Source organism: Somniosus microcephalus, unplaced genomic scaffold (assembly GCF_052327205.1).
Source record: "Somniosus microcephalus isolate GS21.2 unplaced genomic scaffold, FLI_Smic_1.0 scaffold237, whole genome shotgun sequence".
NCBI classification, from domain to species: domain Eukaryota; kingdom Metazoa; phylum Chordata; class Chondrichthyes; order Squaliformes; family Somniosidae; genus Somniosus; species Somniosus microcephalus.
The window spans coordinates 244815-259919 of record NW_028225424.1 but is presented as its reverse complement, the minus strand read 5'-3'; the positions used below and the strand labels follow the sequence as shown (position 1 = coordinate 259919).

At 44.0% G+C, this 15105-nt stretch overlaps 1 protein-coding gene across 3 annotated transcripts in view; it reads left to right on the top strand.

Moving 5' to 3' along the window:
• Positions 1–4926, top strand: part of LOC147082005 (xin actin-binding repeat-containing protein 2-like) — a 69610-nt gene extending 64684 nt beyond the window's left edge. For 2 of the 3 annotated variants that reach the window (XM_085980536.1, XM_085980534.1), the window contains exons 5-6: positions 4190–4323; positions 4805–4926. In XM_085980536.1, coding sequence (XP_085836662.1) covers positions 4190–4284 — 95 coding nt within the window. In that variant the 3' untranslated portion in view covers positions 4285–4323; positions 4805–4926. The remainder of the gene's footprint in view (positions 1–4189; positions 4324–4804) is intronic. The other variant, XM_085980535.1, reaches the window with a different exon arrangement.
• The last annotated feature ends 10179 nt before the right edge of the window (positions 4927–15105 follow it).

The window sequence follows — 15105 nt, the reverse complement described above, 5'->3', positions numbered from 1 at the left end:
TACCCCCAATCCCACGAGTCCCAATTTTGTTTAATAACCTCTTGTTATTCATCTGAAAACACTCATACACTTGCTGACCTAGTGAGGTCATTAAACTTCTTCCAACACTGCAAGGAGGTGCTTGGGCTTGTGGAGGACACACTTACAGCCAACAGTTGCAACCTTCCACATGGCAGGTGCTGCTACATGTGATTGTTTCTTTCCTGGTGCTCCAACAATGACATCCCCCTGTTCTCTGATGTGGGCCAGCAGCTTCAGAAAAGTTACATGCTCATCTTTTTTCTTCTTTAGTTGTCAGTTTTTGGCTCAGTGGTAACACTCTCGCCTCTGAGTCAGAAGGTCATAGGTTCAAACCCCACTTCAGGATTTGAGCATATAATCTAGGCTGACAGATCAGTGTGGTACTGAAAGAGTGCTGCACTGTCGGAGTTGCTGTCTTTCAGATGAGAATTGAAAGACTGTGACCAATAATGCCTTTCCACCCGCCCCGACCCCCGCCACCGCCCTCCCCCAAGTGTCCTGGCCAATATTTATCGTTAAACCAACATCACTTTTTTAAAAATGATCTGGTCATATATTGCATTGCTGTTGTAAGCAAGTTGGCTGCCACATTGCCTTACATTGCAACAGTGACTACACTTCAAAAGTACTTAATCGGCTGTAAAGTGCTTTGGGACATCCTGCGGTCATGAAAGGTGCTATATAAATGGAAGTTCTTTATTTCTTTAGCTCCAGCCATTTTACTCCCTCTTCCAAGAGCCTGCTCAATCCTTGAAATATAGAAGTTGCATCCTTGCTCTGCCTTTCCGAAATTTTTTCAGTTCCCTCATTGATTGGACAATGGCCTTCCTCCTGACAACATTATTTCAGTTTGCTTATTCCAGTATTTCTGACTGGGTTAGCCTCCTCCGATATTCCCACCTCACTGCACTTACACCACTGCATTGGGGACCCAGGAATTTCCAGGTCTATGTGCATATGAAACACATTTCCATGTTGTACTTTACTCATAGTATGTAAGATTGATCTGTATTAGCCCAATTGTAGACAGTACAGTACATTGATTTATTTCATAACTTTAAGACATATTTTAGAAGGTGTTGATGTTAGATTTTAGGAGAATAATCAATAAAATTATCTGTGTGATCCTGAAAGCTTCTGCCTACATCTTGCAATCTAATGCCTTCTGTTGCCTAGACCCTAAGCTCTGAAATTCCCTGCTTAAACCTCTCCGCCTCGCTACCTCACTTTCCTCCATTAAGACACTCCTTAAAACCTACCTCTTTGACCAAGCTTTTGGTCACCTGTTCTAATTTCTCCTTATGTGGCTTGGTGTCAAAATTATTTTTGTCTTATAAAACTGCTGTGCAGCGCCTTGGGACGTTTTACTACGTTAAAGGCGCTATATAAATACAAGTTGCTGTTGTTGTTGTAATGTTGGGATTGAGTTAGAAATATTCACTAAATTTTCTGTCCACTGACTATGAATGGGTGGAATCATAACCATAATTCATTTTTGCTTTACATTTATTTGCTGTACAGATTTACTTTTATTGACAGCATTTATAAATTCCAGATGACTGACCAACTGTTCAGAACTAATTTTAGATCCCAAATCGCATGTCAGTTCACAATTCTTACACAACCATATATGAACGTAGGAATGTTCAGAACGGGAAATGACCACTGTAATCCATCATAGAATCATAGAAAGTTACAGCACAGAAGAAGGCCATTTCGGCCCATTGTGTCCGCGCCGGCCAACAAAGAGCTATCCAGCCTAATCCCACTTCCAGCTCTTGGTCCGTAGCTCTGCAGGTTACAGCATCCCAAGTGCACATCCAAGTACTTTTTAAATGTGGTTAGGGTTCCTGCCTCTACCACCCCTTCAGGCAGTGAGTTCCAGACCCCCACAACTATCTGGGTGAAGAAATTTCCCCTCAAATCCCCTCTAAACCTTCCCCCAATTACTTTAAATTTGTTCCCCCTGGTTTTTGACCCCTCTGCTAAGGGAAATAGGTCCTTTCTATCTACTTTATCTATGCCCCTCATGATTTTATACACCTCCCCTCAGCCTCCTCTGTTCCAAGGAAAACAGACCCAGCCTATCCAGTCTTTCCTCATAGCTAAGATTCTCTACTCCCAGCAACATCCTTGTAAATTTCCTCTGTACCCTCTCTAGTGCAATCACATCTTTCCTGTAATGTGGTGACTAGAACTGCACGCAGTACTCTAGCTGAGGCCTAACTAGTATTTTATACAGTTGTAGCATACCCCCCTGCTCTTGTATTCTATGCCACGGCTAATATTTCAATTTCAATTTTATTTGTCACATAACCAAATACAACAAGTGAAATCCAGTCAGTGAAATGCTTTTTTCTTAACGAGCCGAGCGCACCAAGCAGCAAAGGACACTTAGCTGCCTGGTACGCACGGAGCCCGCAAGGACGGCAGCCATCTTCATCGGCGCCATCACAATAGGGTCCGCTCTCGCCTCGCTCCGCCTTTCCCGCACTCCTGCCCGACAATCTTCAGCCGCCGTGGTACCGACGTCCCGGGGCCTGCTTCTCCCTGGCTCTCCTTCCACCCGGTCTGACCGCCGAGCCTCCCGCGGTGTCCGACCTTCCAGGGCCTGCTTTTCCCACCCTCGGTCCGCTGGCCGCCTCCCCTCCTACCAGTTCGACCTCCGAGCCTCCCGCCGAGGAGCTGCCGGCCGCCGTGCTACAGCGGGTCGTCATGGCCTCCATCGCTGCTTCTGCTGCCTCCCCACCGACAATAAAGGCAAGCATTCTGTATGCCTTCTTAACCACCTTATCTACTTGGCCTGCTATCTTCAGGGATCTGTGGACATGCACTCCAAGGTCCCTTTGTTCCTCTACACTACTCCGTGTCCTACCATTTAATGTGTATTCCATTTCCTTGTTAGCCCTCCCCAAATGCATTACCTCACACTTCTCCGGATTGAATTCAATTTGCCACTGTTCTGCCCACCTGACCAATTTATTGATATCTTCCTGCAGTCTACAGCTTCCTTTTTCAGTATCAACCACACAGCCGATTTTAGTATCATCTGCAAACTTCTTAATCATACCCCCTATATTTAAGTCTAGATCATTGATATATACCACAAAAAGCAAGGGACCTAGTACTGAGCCCTGCGGAACCCCACTGGAAACAGCCTTCCAGTCACAAAAACACCCGTCAACCATTACCCTCTGCTTCCTGTCTCCGAGCCAGTTTTGAATCCTACTTGACACTTTGCCCTGAATCCCATGGGCTTTTAACTTCATGACCAGTCTGCCATGTGGAACCTTATCAAAAGCCTTGCCAATCCCAAACTTCAAAACACATGGGACTGAATTTTCCATCCCCTTGTTTCCTCCTCTTGCCCACCAGCCCCCCCCCCACTCCACCCCAGGACACAGCTTTGACCCAACCTTCCTCCAAGTGTTGGCGGGGGTCTGCACCTAGAATTGGGGGTGACAGGCTTAAGAGGTCTGTAGAAGTGCTAATGGCTGACGGATGCGGGGTCTTCTGACTGCTATCCAAAATTGGCATCAAAGGCTCCATACCTTTTCACTGTCTCCTTTGCACCTGGGAACTGAGCATTTACCAGGTACATAGAAGAAGAAAATATGCTCTATGATGTTCACATGACTTTTGTAAGAACAGAACAAGATTCTTGTTTGCAATTCAATATTATGATTTTCACTAACATGTGTGCAATGACATTTAGCTGGCAACATTATATGTAACTGAATTTTTATTCAGATTTAAATATTTTTGACTGTGTTAACATTGAAATGATAATTTTTGTGAAAATCACAAAAGCTGCTGGATATTTTTGAAGTAATAGTTACTAAATAATTCCACTTAATAATAAAATATGAGAAAATCAATGTTGAAATCTCACTTTTGACCTTAATAAAATTTGGTATTTTTTTGTAAAATTTTAACAAATTCTTATATTACTAAATATATGGCATCAGATTTAAAATAAATTAATCAAAGGAACAAAATCCAAATTTTACAGTTTTCCTATTTTAGGTGTTCACTGGAAAAGTTTCTATAGATTTTTGTATGCAACAATATTTTACTATTGGACATATAAACTAACCCGTCCCAGAAAAAATACAGAATTAGAAAGAAAAGGAGTAAGAACTATTGTAACATTTTTTTGTTGTCTTAGAAAATACAGGTTCTTACCAAGGAGACCTGCACAGTTTGTCGAAAGATAGTATATCCCATGGAAAGTCTGACAGCAGACAAGCAAATCTTTCATAAGTCCTGTTTCCGCTGTCACCACTGTAACAGTAAATTAAGGTAGGAGATATTCCTTATCTACAAGTAAGTTCTTAAAAATTATAGTATCTATTTCATCGTTCTCATCTGCAATGTGTTCAATATAATATTTTTATGTATTAGTGCTTCAAAGTAGGCATAATATTAATGTCTTTATAGTATTTGTTGATAGATATAGTTTGTGATTAGTATTTGACAATTCCCTTTTTGAGAAGACAAGATGTGCTAAAATAGTCAGGTAGGTTTCATTCATCTTCATAAATAAAAACTGCAAGAACACACTAACTATTGTTGGTTTACATTATTTAACTGAAATCTGAGACAATTAAAATAAACTAGGATTTTTGAATTGTGTTATGTACATCAGGTTAATACAGCAGTCATATACAAGCAGAATAGAACAACTATTTGATTTTAACTTAAGATTATTTAATGACAGTCTATGTGCCAATGAAATGTCTTTTGGATGATGATGTTAAATTGTATGTTTCATTTTCACCAGTCTTGGAAATTATGCATCGCTCCATGGACAAATGTACTGCAAACCTCATTTTAAGCAGCTTTTCAAATCCAAAGGCAACTATGATGAAGGTTTTGGACACACACCATACAAAGGAGGCTGGATAAATAACAGTCAAAGTAACCCCTCTGTTAATAAAAATTCTCCATGCAATAAAACCACCACAGATTGCAGCACGATGGAGATGCTGGGAGAAAAGAAAACCATTAGCAACAAAGTTGATCAGTTGGATGATGCAAATGATATAGAGCAACTGAGGACAGATACGGAGGAACAATTGAAAGATTCGCCTGATCAGATCAAGAAGGCTGCAGAGAGAAATAAATTAAATATCAATTGGCCTCCTTCCATCGATGCAAATAAGAAAGCTTTCAGTATTGAAGAGGAAGTGAAAGTGACAAAACCAAAATGGCCTCCAGAAGGTTCCAGTCAACAAATGTTGAATTCTAAAGTAATTGAGTGTGAGGAACCTACAGAATCATTAGTCAGCACTCTGCAACCACAAATCAAAACTGTGGAAAAAGCAGAAAGCATCTTGTACAATGATCATTCTAACGCTGAAAATATTGAGAAAGAAGACAATGAGGCACAGTTTGAAGTGAATGGTAAAGAGAATGTGAAAGTGGAACTGAATGATGGAAAAAATGCAAATGAAGTATGTGTAAATGGAACAAGTGATGTGTTTAATGAAGGTGGAGAAAAGGATCCAAAAGACTTTGAAGGAAAACCGGTTGAGCCTGAAGAGACAATGAAATCATTGGCTGTCCATGATAAAGGAAGTGAAAATTATCTTAAAGACTTAAATTCCAATAACAACAATAATGGGGACGTGCAACAAATAGATTTTCTGCAATTTGATGGATCTGAAGGATCTTCAACAATCGATTTCCTCCCAGATCAGGCTATGGTGAATCAATTCGCACAACCACATAACAAAATCTTAACAGAAGAATTAGGTGATAACATCTCAACAGATCTAGTCAGTCAAATTGATGTAACTTTTTCAGACTTCTTTGATGATAAACAGTTGGTAACTGGTTCTAAACAAGATGCTAATACTGCTAATGTATCCAATAACTCATTTGGAGAAAGCTGTTTGACCCCATTAAAACAATCTGAAGAGAAAGGTGCAAGTTTTCTTGATGAAATTCTTTATGAAATAAACAGTAAGCCAAATGATGCTGAATATAATTTCTCGTCCGCTGATCAGAATTCAGGAGAAGCTGACGTCCTTGGCCTCAGTCTGACAGAGTCTTCAGCGATGCAGTGCATTAGCAACCAAAAGGATTATACATTTTTGTGTGACCTTTTGGATACTGAAATTGAACCAAATGCATTGGGGGGTAATAAACTGCCTCATGACATTCTTGGCTCAGGACATGTAATGGAACCATTATCCAATACCAGCCTTTCAAAAAACGAGCCTCTTCTACTTACAGTTGAAGAACAAATCAAGAGAAACAGATGTTATGATGAAGATGAATAAAAAAAATTAAGGTTTTAAGTAACACTGTGGATTGATTTTTGAAGACGTACTCATGTCTGATACATTAATTTTGATTTTGGTTATTTCTCACTTTAAGTCTTGAATATCATTTTCAAGTATATACAAAACCTTTTTAGTTCTATATTTCATTATCAGTTTTCAGTATACAAATTCATGAAGTGATGCATCATGTTACATTTTTAATACAACAATGGGAATAGACAGGCCTTATGCTACATTTTATATTCTACCATACTATTGTTTTTAAGGCTGGTTGATGAGCTTATCTCTATTGCTGTACAAACCATTTTAAATTTGAGTAAAGCACCTGGAGTGCAGAGTAGGAATGTTCTTGTTTTACAACATAATGGTCAGTTTATTGATAGAGCTGTTGCTCATAGTTGGTACAATTTTATTTTAATTTCCTTGAAATTACACAGAAATTTCTTTTTAATGGCTACACGTACAGCAAAAATACTCAATGTAAAGAAGCCACAAATCATTTAGCTGCTTCTAGAATATACACTTTCAACTTTAACTCTATTTGATAACAGTTCACTCATATGTTGCTTGTTTCTGCTTCAATATATTTCTTTTAGCTTTTCATTAGTAAATTGTAACCATGCTTTTGTGGCTGTTTTTTTATGCATAATAAAAAGCTATATTCATAAAATGTCCTTGATTTTTCTAGTTATTTGAAATAGCACAAAAATGACACCACTTATTTAATTTTTCAGAAAAATAATACAGATCAGCGCATATTTTCTGGCCCCAGCTAAATGAAGCTAGGATTGGCTATCAGCTATAGCAATGATAGCGAAATGTGCATTAAGCTGACTTACCAAAATTTTCCAAGTCATGTCATAACATAATTATAACAAGCTCCTTCCATAGTTTTTGGTTTGAGCTAGCTTAATGAGAAGAGCACAAACTAGAACTGCAGCTGAAATTTAAAGGGATGCTATCATTTAAAGGCATTGAGTGGGAGAATCGTTTACAACATTTGAAAGGCTGTAAATGCACTGAACCTATTGACAATCTTTGCCGAGGCTGAATTGAGGGAGAAGAGAAAGAAATGCCAGAGAATAATGAAGTGAAAGGAAACCCAAATGTGAAGCCACAAAACAGAAGCAAGTAATGGAGCAGGGCAGCACCTGCTTCTCCAGTTCCATGGCTGCAAAGTGAGTGTTCTACTACACAGATTCTACTACCCTGTTTGGCATTTCAGAGCAACTTCCCCAGAAAAGAGCAGTGCACGATGCCTGGTGGCCAAGTTCAATAGTCCTTACAGTACCCACAGGACAAGGGAACAGAAGCAAAACAAAATAGCCTTCTCCCACCAACCCTGCTCACATTACACCCCTCGATAGAATGAGCTACATTGATTCCCCAACGCATGGCCTTGTCTATCCAATTTTTCAATTTTCTCCAGCTCTAAGTCCTCCACCTTTCCAGGAACACTGCATTCTTCTGGTCTCTTGTGCATATCGCTTTCTTTTTGCCCCACCATTGGTGACAGTCCCATCAGCCACCTGTGTCCTACTGTCTGGAATTCACTTTTTAAATCCCTTCACCTCTCCACCTCTCTCTTTAAAAACTCCCTCAAAACCCATGTCTTAATAAGCTTTTGGCCAACTCCCCTACATTCTCCTTCCTTGGTTTGACATAGATTTTCCATATGCCTTCCTGTTGTTGTCGTCATCTGCTGCTACTACAGCTAGCGATGCAGAATCTAAATAGCAATCTAACACAAAAAAATGCTTCCTTTTTGTCACAGGGCAATTTGCATTTTTTAACATTATTTTCTAAATTTCAATGATTCTCTCATTATCAAGTAGCAACAGCTTCCATCGCTGGCAATACAGCCCATCTGGGAAATTATGGACATATAGTAGGCATAAGTGTGATTTTCTGCTCCCCACCCCCAATGCAATGTGATAGGGCGGTCTATCTTCCATGATTTTGCAATGTCAGCTGTTTATAATAATATATACATTCACTCTGCGCACCAGGTGAAAGAATAGTTATTGAGTGGCAGAAATAAAACTGATAGCACTCAATTTTAAAGAGAGCTCATTCAATGCATGGGTGGATATCTGGTGAGCCAGAAGCTTTTAATGAGCTCTTATTCACATATAAAGGGCAGCTATCCTCAAGAACTTCCGGATAGTCTTTGCATTGTGGCAGAATGGAGGCCAGAAGATATAGCAAAAGAAGCAAGACTGCTCTATTTAAGGATGTTGGTCTCAAGGTGTTGCTTGAGATACATCAAAGGAAGGTTGGCCTCTTCAAAACAGAAAGGCACCTTCATATCAGGGTTAATGTCTGAAATAAAAGAAAACACTGGAAATACTCAGCAGATTAGGCAGCATCTGTGGAGAGAGAAACAGAGTTAATGGCCAGAATTTTCTGGGGTCCGTGTGGGCGCGATTGGAGGCATGTCAGGGTGGAAATTTGAAAAAAGTTGGAGCGGGTCAGAAACCCGCTGTCATCCCACCTCCACGTGCCTTTCCCTCCGGAGTGTTTGCTGGTGTGGCAGCGACCCAAACGGCAGAGGCGGGCAACCCGAACGGCAGAGGCGGGTGACCTAATTCAAATCATTATCAGCTTGTTGTCAGACACTTAAGAGCCTTTTTCAGCCTACCTTTCAAATTTCCCTGCATGGCCACGGGATTCACACAGCTCTGTCAACCTGAGGTGGGAGTTGAGTGGACATTGATCCAGCTGATTACTTGACAGCATCAAATGTACTATAAAAGCTCCAACCTCACAGCTGATCACTTTCCTCAGGCAGAAGCTGTTGCTGACTGCATTGCCAGCACAGATTTAACTTTCTGCAGGCTGCAAGTGTTTCCAGCAAAGTCTCCATCCAGTGTCACCTCATTGGAAGATCACTAGCACACGGTTGACAGATTGCTTCTGTCAACTCTACTTGACCTGCCATCTGTTCCATCAACATGGGTGCCATTTATACTGTCTCACCTTGGTCCTCAGAATCTGACTACAACGAGACCCAACACCAGCAGCACCAGGCATACCAGCAGCACCACCAACAAAATCATCAACCTTTTCTGCAACCACCTGATGCTGCACAGGACAGAGGATATCAGCACCCGAGCACATTGCTGCCCGGTAGGCCATGGATGTCCTCATCATGGCCAGATTTACTTAACTTTACGCAGTACACCCATATGGCTGCCACATGTTTTGCCAGGTTGGCACTGTTACGTCCGTGTATAATCAGACACAGACTGCGGAGAACGGTGCAACGGTGTTTACTCAACGTGGCTCACACTGCAACTGAACTGCACAGATTACTACTCAGTGTTATATACAGGTGTGGTCACTGCCGGTACTGCAGTATATATGAGCTGTAAAACATAGTTCCCCCCTTAAAGCTACATACATTACAATTCCTCCCCTTTTAGATTAACAGTACCTTAACACTCCTTGTTGGCTTCTCATGGATGTGCTGGAATTGCTTACTCTCAACATCTCTTCGCACGTTTGGTCTGAGCAAGTCCAGGCGAGATCTTAACCTTCGGTTAAAGAACATCATGGCTGGGGCCTGGTTGGTGACTGCATGTGTCGCATTCCGGTAGGCGAACAGGAAATTGTCCACCTTGTGCTGCAGCGGAATGTTGTCATTGTACATAGCCTTTATTGCCTTCTTAAAGGTTTGTACAAACCTCTCAGCCAATCCATTTGTGGCTGGATGATACGGGGCAGATGTGTAATGCCTTACCCCATTCTTTTTCAAGAACCTCCGGAACTCTTCGGACACAAACTGTGGTCCGTTGTCGGAGCAAATCTGTTCTGGCAAGCCATTCCTGGCAAAAATGGTCCGTAGGACTGCAATAGTTTTCTCCGTGGTGGTGGAGGACATTTTGATTACCTCAGGCCATTTCAAGTGCGCATCCACGGCTATTAAAAACATTGAGTCCATGAATGGACCAGCAAAATCAATATGCACCCGTTGCCATGGAGATGAGGGCCACTCCCATGGGTGTAGAGGGGCCTGTGGTGGTGCATTTTGGACTTTCTGGCATCCTGAGCAGCTCTCAGTCAGGTCCTCGAATTGTTTATTGATTCCCGGCCACCACACAAGCCCTGGCTAGGCTTTTCATTTTTACCCCTCCCAGATGACCCTCATGAAGCTCATTGAGCACTCTATCCCTTAACTTGGGTGGAATTACCACTCGGGATCCACACATCAAGGTCCCCCGGCACACTGACAGCTGTTCTCTCCTTGTCGAGAATGCTGGCAACAGTGAGTCGCCATGTGCTGGCCATCCCTTCACCGTCAAATCATATACCCGAGACAGTGTCGGGTCATTTCGGGTTTCCTTTTCGATACAAGCGTTAATTACCGGTAGGTATTCAACTATAGTCAAATGGAATATTTCGACAGGATCCACTGCTGGTGCTTCCTCCACAGTAGGCAATGGCAGGTGTGATAGCCCATCAGCATTTCCATGCTGTTTCGTGCCCTTATATTCAATCTCATAGTGGTGCGCCCCTAGAAAAAGTGACCATCTTTGTAGTCGTTGCGCAGTCATTACCGGAACGCCCTTCTTCGGATTAAAAATGGAGACAAGAGGCTGGTGATCAGTCAGCAAGGTGAATTTCTGCCCGTGCAGATAGTGATTGAACTTTTTCACTCCCCACACTAGGCTGAGGGCCTCCCTGTCAATCTGGGCGTAGTTACGCTCGGCTGAGGTTAGTGATCGTGACGCAAAGGCTATTGGCCTCTCTGAGCCGTCCGAGAATTTGTGTGACAGCACCGCTCCAATGCCGTAGGGTGACGCATCACATGCCAACCGAATTGGTAATGCTGGGTTGTAATGGGCCAATACCTCTTTCGATGTGATTAGTGTTTTGCTCTTCTGGAAAGCTCGTCTACATTCGTCACTCCACTTCCATGGCACCCCAGTTTGCAGTAGGGTGTTCAGTGGGTGCAGTATTGTAGACAGATTTGGCAAGAACTTATGGTAGTAGTTTACCAGCCCGAGGAACGACCTCAGTTGTGACACATTTTCCGGTGCTGGAGCCTTGACTACTGCCTCAATCTTTTCTGGGGACTTATGTAACCCCTCTTTATCGATAACGTGGCCACAATACGAGATCTGTTTTCTAAAAAACTCGCATTTGGGGCGGTTAGCTCGGAGCCCATATTCCTGCAATCTAGTGAGCACCTGCTCCAGGTTGGCAAGGTGATCACTGTCATTTTCGCCCGTGACCAGGATGTCGTCCAAATAACACTGGGTCCCTGGGATCCCTTGCAGGACTTGTTCCATTGCCCTCTGCCAAATAGCCGGAGCTGATGCTACCCCGAATACCAGCTGGTTGTGTTGGTAGAGACCTTTATGGGTGTTGATTGTGAGGTATTTTTTTGATGCTTCTTCTACCTCCATTTGCAGATACGCCTGGGCCAGATCAATCTTAGTGAAGCGTTTCCCTCCAGATAGCGAGGCGAAAATATCTTCAATCCACGGAAGTGGATATTGTACGGTGTGAATGACCGGGTTCACTTTTACCTTAAAGTCCCCACAGATGCAAACCTTCCTTGGTTCCCCAGGCGTGCTGCTCAACGACTTTTTCATCACAGGGACGATGGGTGTAGCCCACTCGCTCCAGTCTACCTTGGACAGTACACCTGAACGTTCCAGACCCTCCAGCTCTGCTTCGACGGCTGGGCGGATCGCATAAGGTACAGGTCTGGCCTTAAAAAATTTGGGGCTTGCGTTTTCTTCAATTTTAATCATCGCTGTCATGCCTTTTAGTGTTTCGAGTCCTTCCTGGAACACTTCTTTCGCGTCAGTTAGGATCTTTGACAGTCGCCCAGGTGTGACGTCGTCATCCTTTTTGTCAGCCACAGTCAGTGCCTGTATGGAATGCCAATCCAGTTGTATTTTCCGGATCCATTCACGTCCCAGTAATGGTGGTCCTCCATCTTGCAATACATCCAGGTCTAGTTTTGGTGTTTCCTTACCGTTATATATAACGGTCACCCTTATTTTTCCTTTGGGGTAGACTTTTTGCCCCATGTACGTCTTCAAAATAATTTTTATGTCTCTCAAGGGTATGTGTGAGAATAGCCGCTCGTAGTCCCATCGGTTTATGACTGTTAGGGCTGATCCTGTGTCCAATTCCATCTTTACCTGGACTCCTGCTATCTTGAGAGTGACCCAAATGGTTCGGTGGTCCTCCGTTGTGATCACATTATGTAGTTTCAGACAACTCAGTTCCCTGCTTTCGGAGTCGTTATCACTCTTTTGTTCGTCTGAACTATTCTCCATTATCTTATGTACCTTCTTGTACTTTCCTTTGGTCGGTTTCTTATTGCTGGTTTTCTTTCCCGACCTGCAGACTCGTGCTATGTGTCCTACTTTTCCACACTGTCTGCACACTTTGTCTTTGAACCAGCAATCATTCTGGTCGTGTGTTGTTCTGCCGCAGCGATAGCACTTCTCTGTTCCATATGACATTTCGTTTGTGCCATATTCTTGCGGTCTCTGTTGTATCTCTGCAGCGTCCCGTGCTGCTGCTTCATATGATACCGCAATGCTGAAAGCCTTTTCCAGTGTAAGGTCCTTTTGAGATAAAAGCCATTTCTTCGTTCCTTCACTTTGAAGCCCACACACAAACTTGTCCCTTAAGGTATCTGCCAGTCCCGCTCCAAGCTGGCAGTGTTTCGATAGTTTGCGCAGTTCTGTTAAATAATCAGCATTGCTTTCACCCTTATGCTGGTTCCGTTTGTGAAACTTGAATCTTTTTGCTATCAGCAGCGGTGTGGGGTTTAAATGTTCCTTTAGTATCGTTACTATGTCTTCAAATCTTTTCCATTGGCTTCGTTGGGGTTACTAGATTTTGTAATAAACCATACGTCTTTGCACCCATTAAATTTAACAATACCGACGCTTTCTTGTCATCTGACACCTCATTTGCCTCGCAGTACACCTCTATTCGTTCGACATGTGTAGTCCAATTTTTGACTTCATTGTCAAATGCGGTGATACTGGCACTCTTCGGCATTTTGGGTGTGGTTTAAAATGGCGTCTCCCAATGGCTTAAAATGGCATCTCCCGCGCTTTCCTTCCTCCCCTGCTGCTGCCGACGCCGCTCCTGGCGGTTCTCGTGGCAATGGCGGCGCCCTGTAGGTTTCGCGCGCTTCTCCTGCACTGCTGCCAATGCCACTCTCGGTAGTCCTTGTGGCAATGGCGGTGCCTCGCGGGTTTCTGCACGTCTCTCTCTCCCTCTCTCCGACGCTGCTCGGCCCCTGAACATCGGCTGCACCCTGTGCGCTCTGCCCTCGCTCTCTCTCCCCCGTCGATGCTGCTCGGCCCTTTGCTGTGCTGCTCGGTCGGGCTCTAGCCCGCCGCTGTCCGGGAATGGTCTGCGCACTACCTGTTGCCAGCCCGTTTCGCTGGACCACCTCGACTGGAAAGCCAAGCCTGGCTCTCGACAGCCTCCCCCGCAATTCTCGAGTCTCTGCTGGATGACTGGGCGGTTGCCCGTGGTCGACGCCTGAGTCTCTGGCCTTGACCTCCAATCCACTGATCTCCAGGAACGAATCCCCGGGAGGTGATGCAGAGTTGCAGGTAGGTTCGAACCTGCCTCGTCGCCAATGTTACGTCCGTGTATAATCAGACACAGACTGCGGAGAACGGTACAACGGTGTTTACTCAACGTGGCTCACACTGCAACTGATCTGTACAGATTACTACTCAGTGTTATATACAGGTGTGGTCACTGCCGGTACTGCAGTACACATGAGCTGTAAAACATAGTTCCCCCTCTTAAAGGTACATACATTACAGGCACCACCCCACAGTAACACCATAAAGGATCCCTACAATAACCAAGCCATTCCTTTCACACTGGCCACCATTGCTGGAGGTACCGTTATGTCTCACCATTCACTGCAACTCACTAAGCCACTTCCAAAGGTTCACACAAATTTGTCCAAGACGGGAAAGTTGTGAAAATAAAGACTTTAATGGTTGACAATATATTAACGCAAACTTGCCATTAACAGTGACTAAAACACCCAGTGGCTATCCTTGTGAATCTGCTTGCCTGTTATCTTTCTCTTCTGCATGCTTCTATGAGGTGCTACCCCTGTGGCTTCAGCAGAGGTAGAGGCAGCCTGCTCACTTCCCTGCTGCGACGCTTAGACACTCTTGGTGGACGTCCTCTGGGTTTTGGAGCCTAGGATGACCCCGCCAAAGTTTGCTCCTCCAGTGACTGTGCAGGGGCAGACTTGGCCATCGCGATCCGAGAAGCCATCTGGGGCTCTGACTGAGGGGGTGGCAATGGGAGAGAAGTGTAAGCACTTTGACAGGAGCCCACACTTCCCTCTCCCCTCCCACCATCATCCCTCTCACGGGCCACCCGCAATTCCCTGCTAGCAAGGAGCTGGACAGTACCTTGCTGCACATCAGCGGAGCCATGAGAACCCATGTCTACGCTAACATCCCTCCTAGACAGGTGATCTATGAGCCTCTGCCATCTATTCTCTATAGATAGCCGTCTATTCTCCATAGAGACCATGTGCTCCTGTGAGTGGCACATTAGCTGCTCCATGGAGGTGGCCATCCTATCCATGGAAGAGCCTACAGTCACCATCGTCTGCGACATGGTGGTGCTCATGTTAGAGATGGACTTCGCCATTCTCTGAACATTTGCAGACATCATGCCCGCAAAACCTGTCAGAGCTTCCTGCACTTCTTGCTGCACCTCCAGGATCACCCTCTTTCTGGATGGCCCCCAAGGCTCAATGTCTGCATGCAGCTGA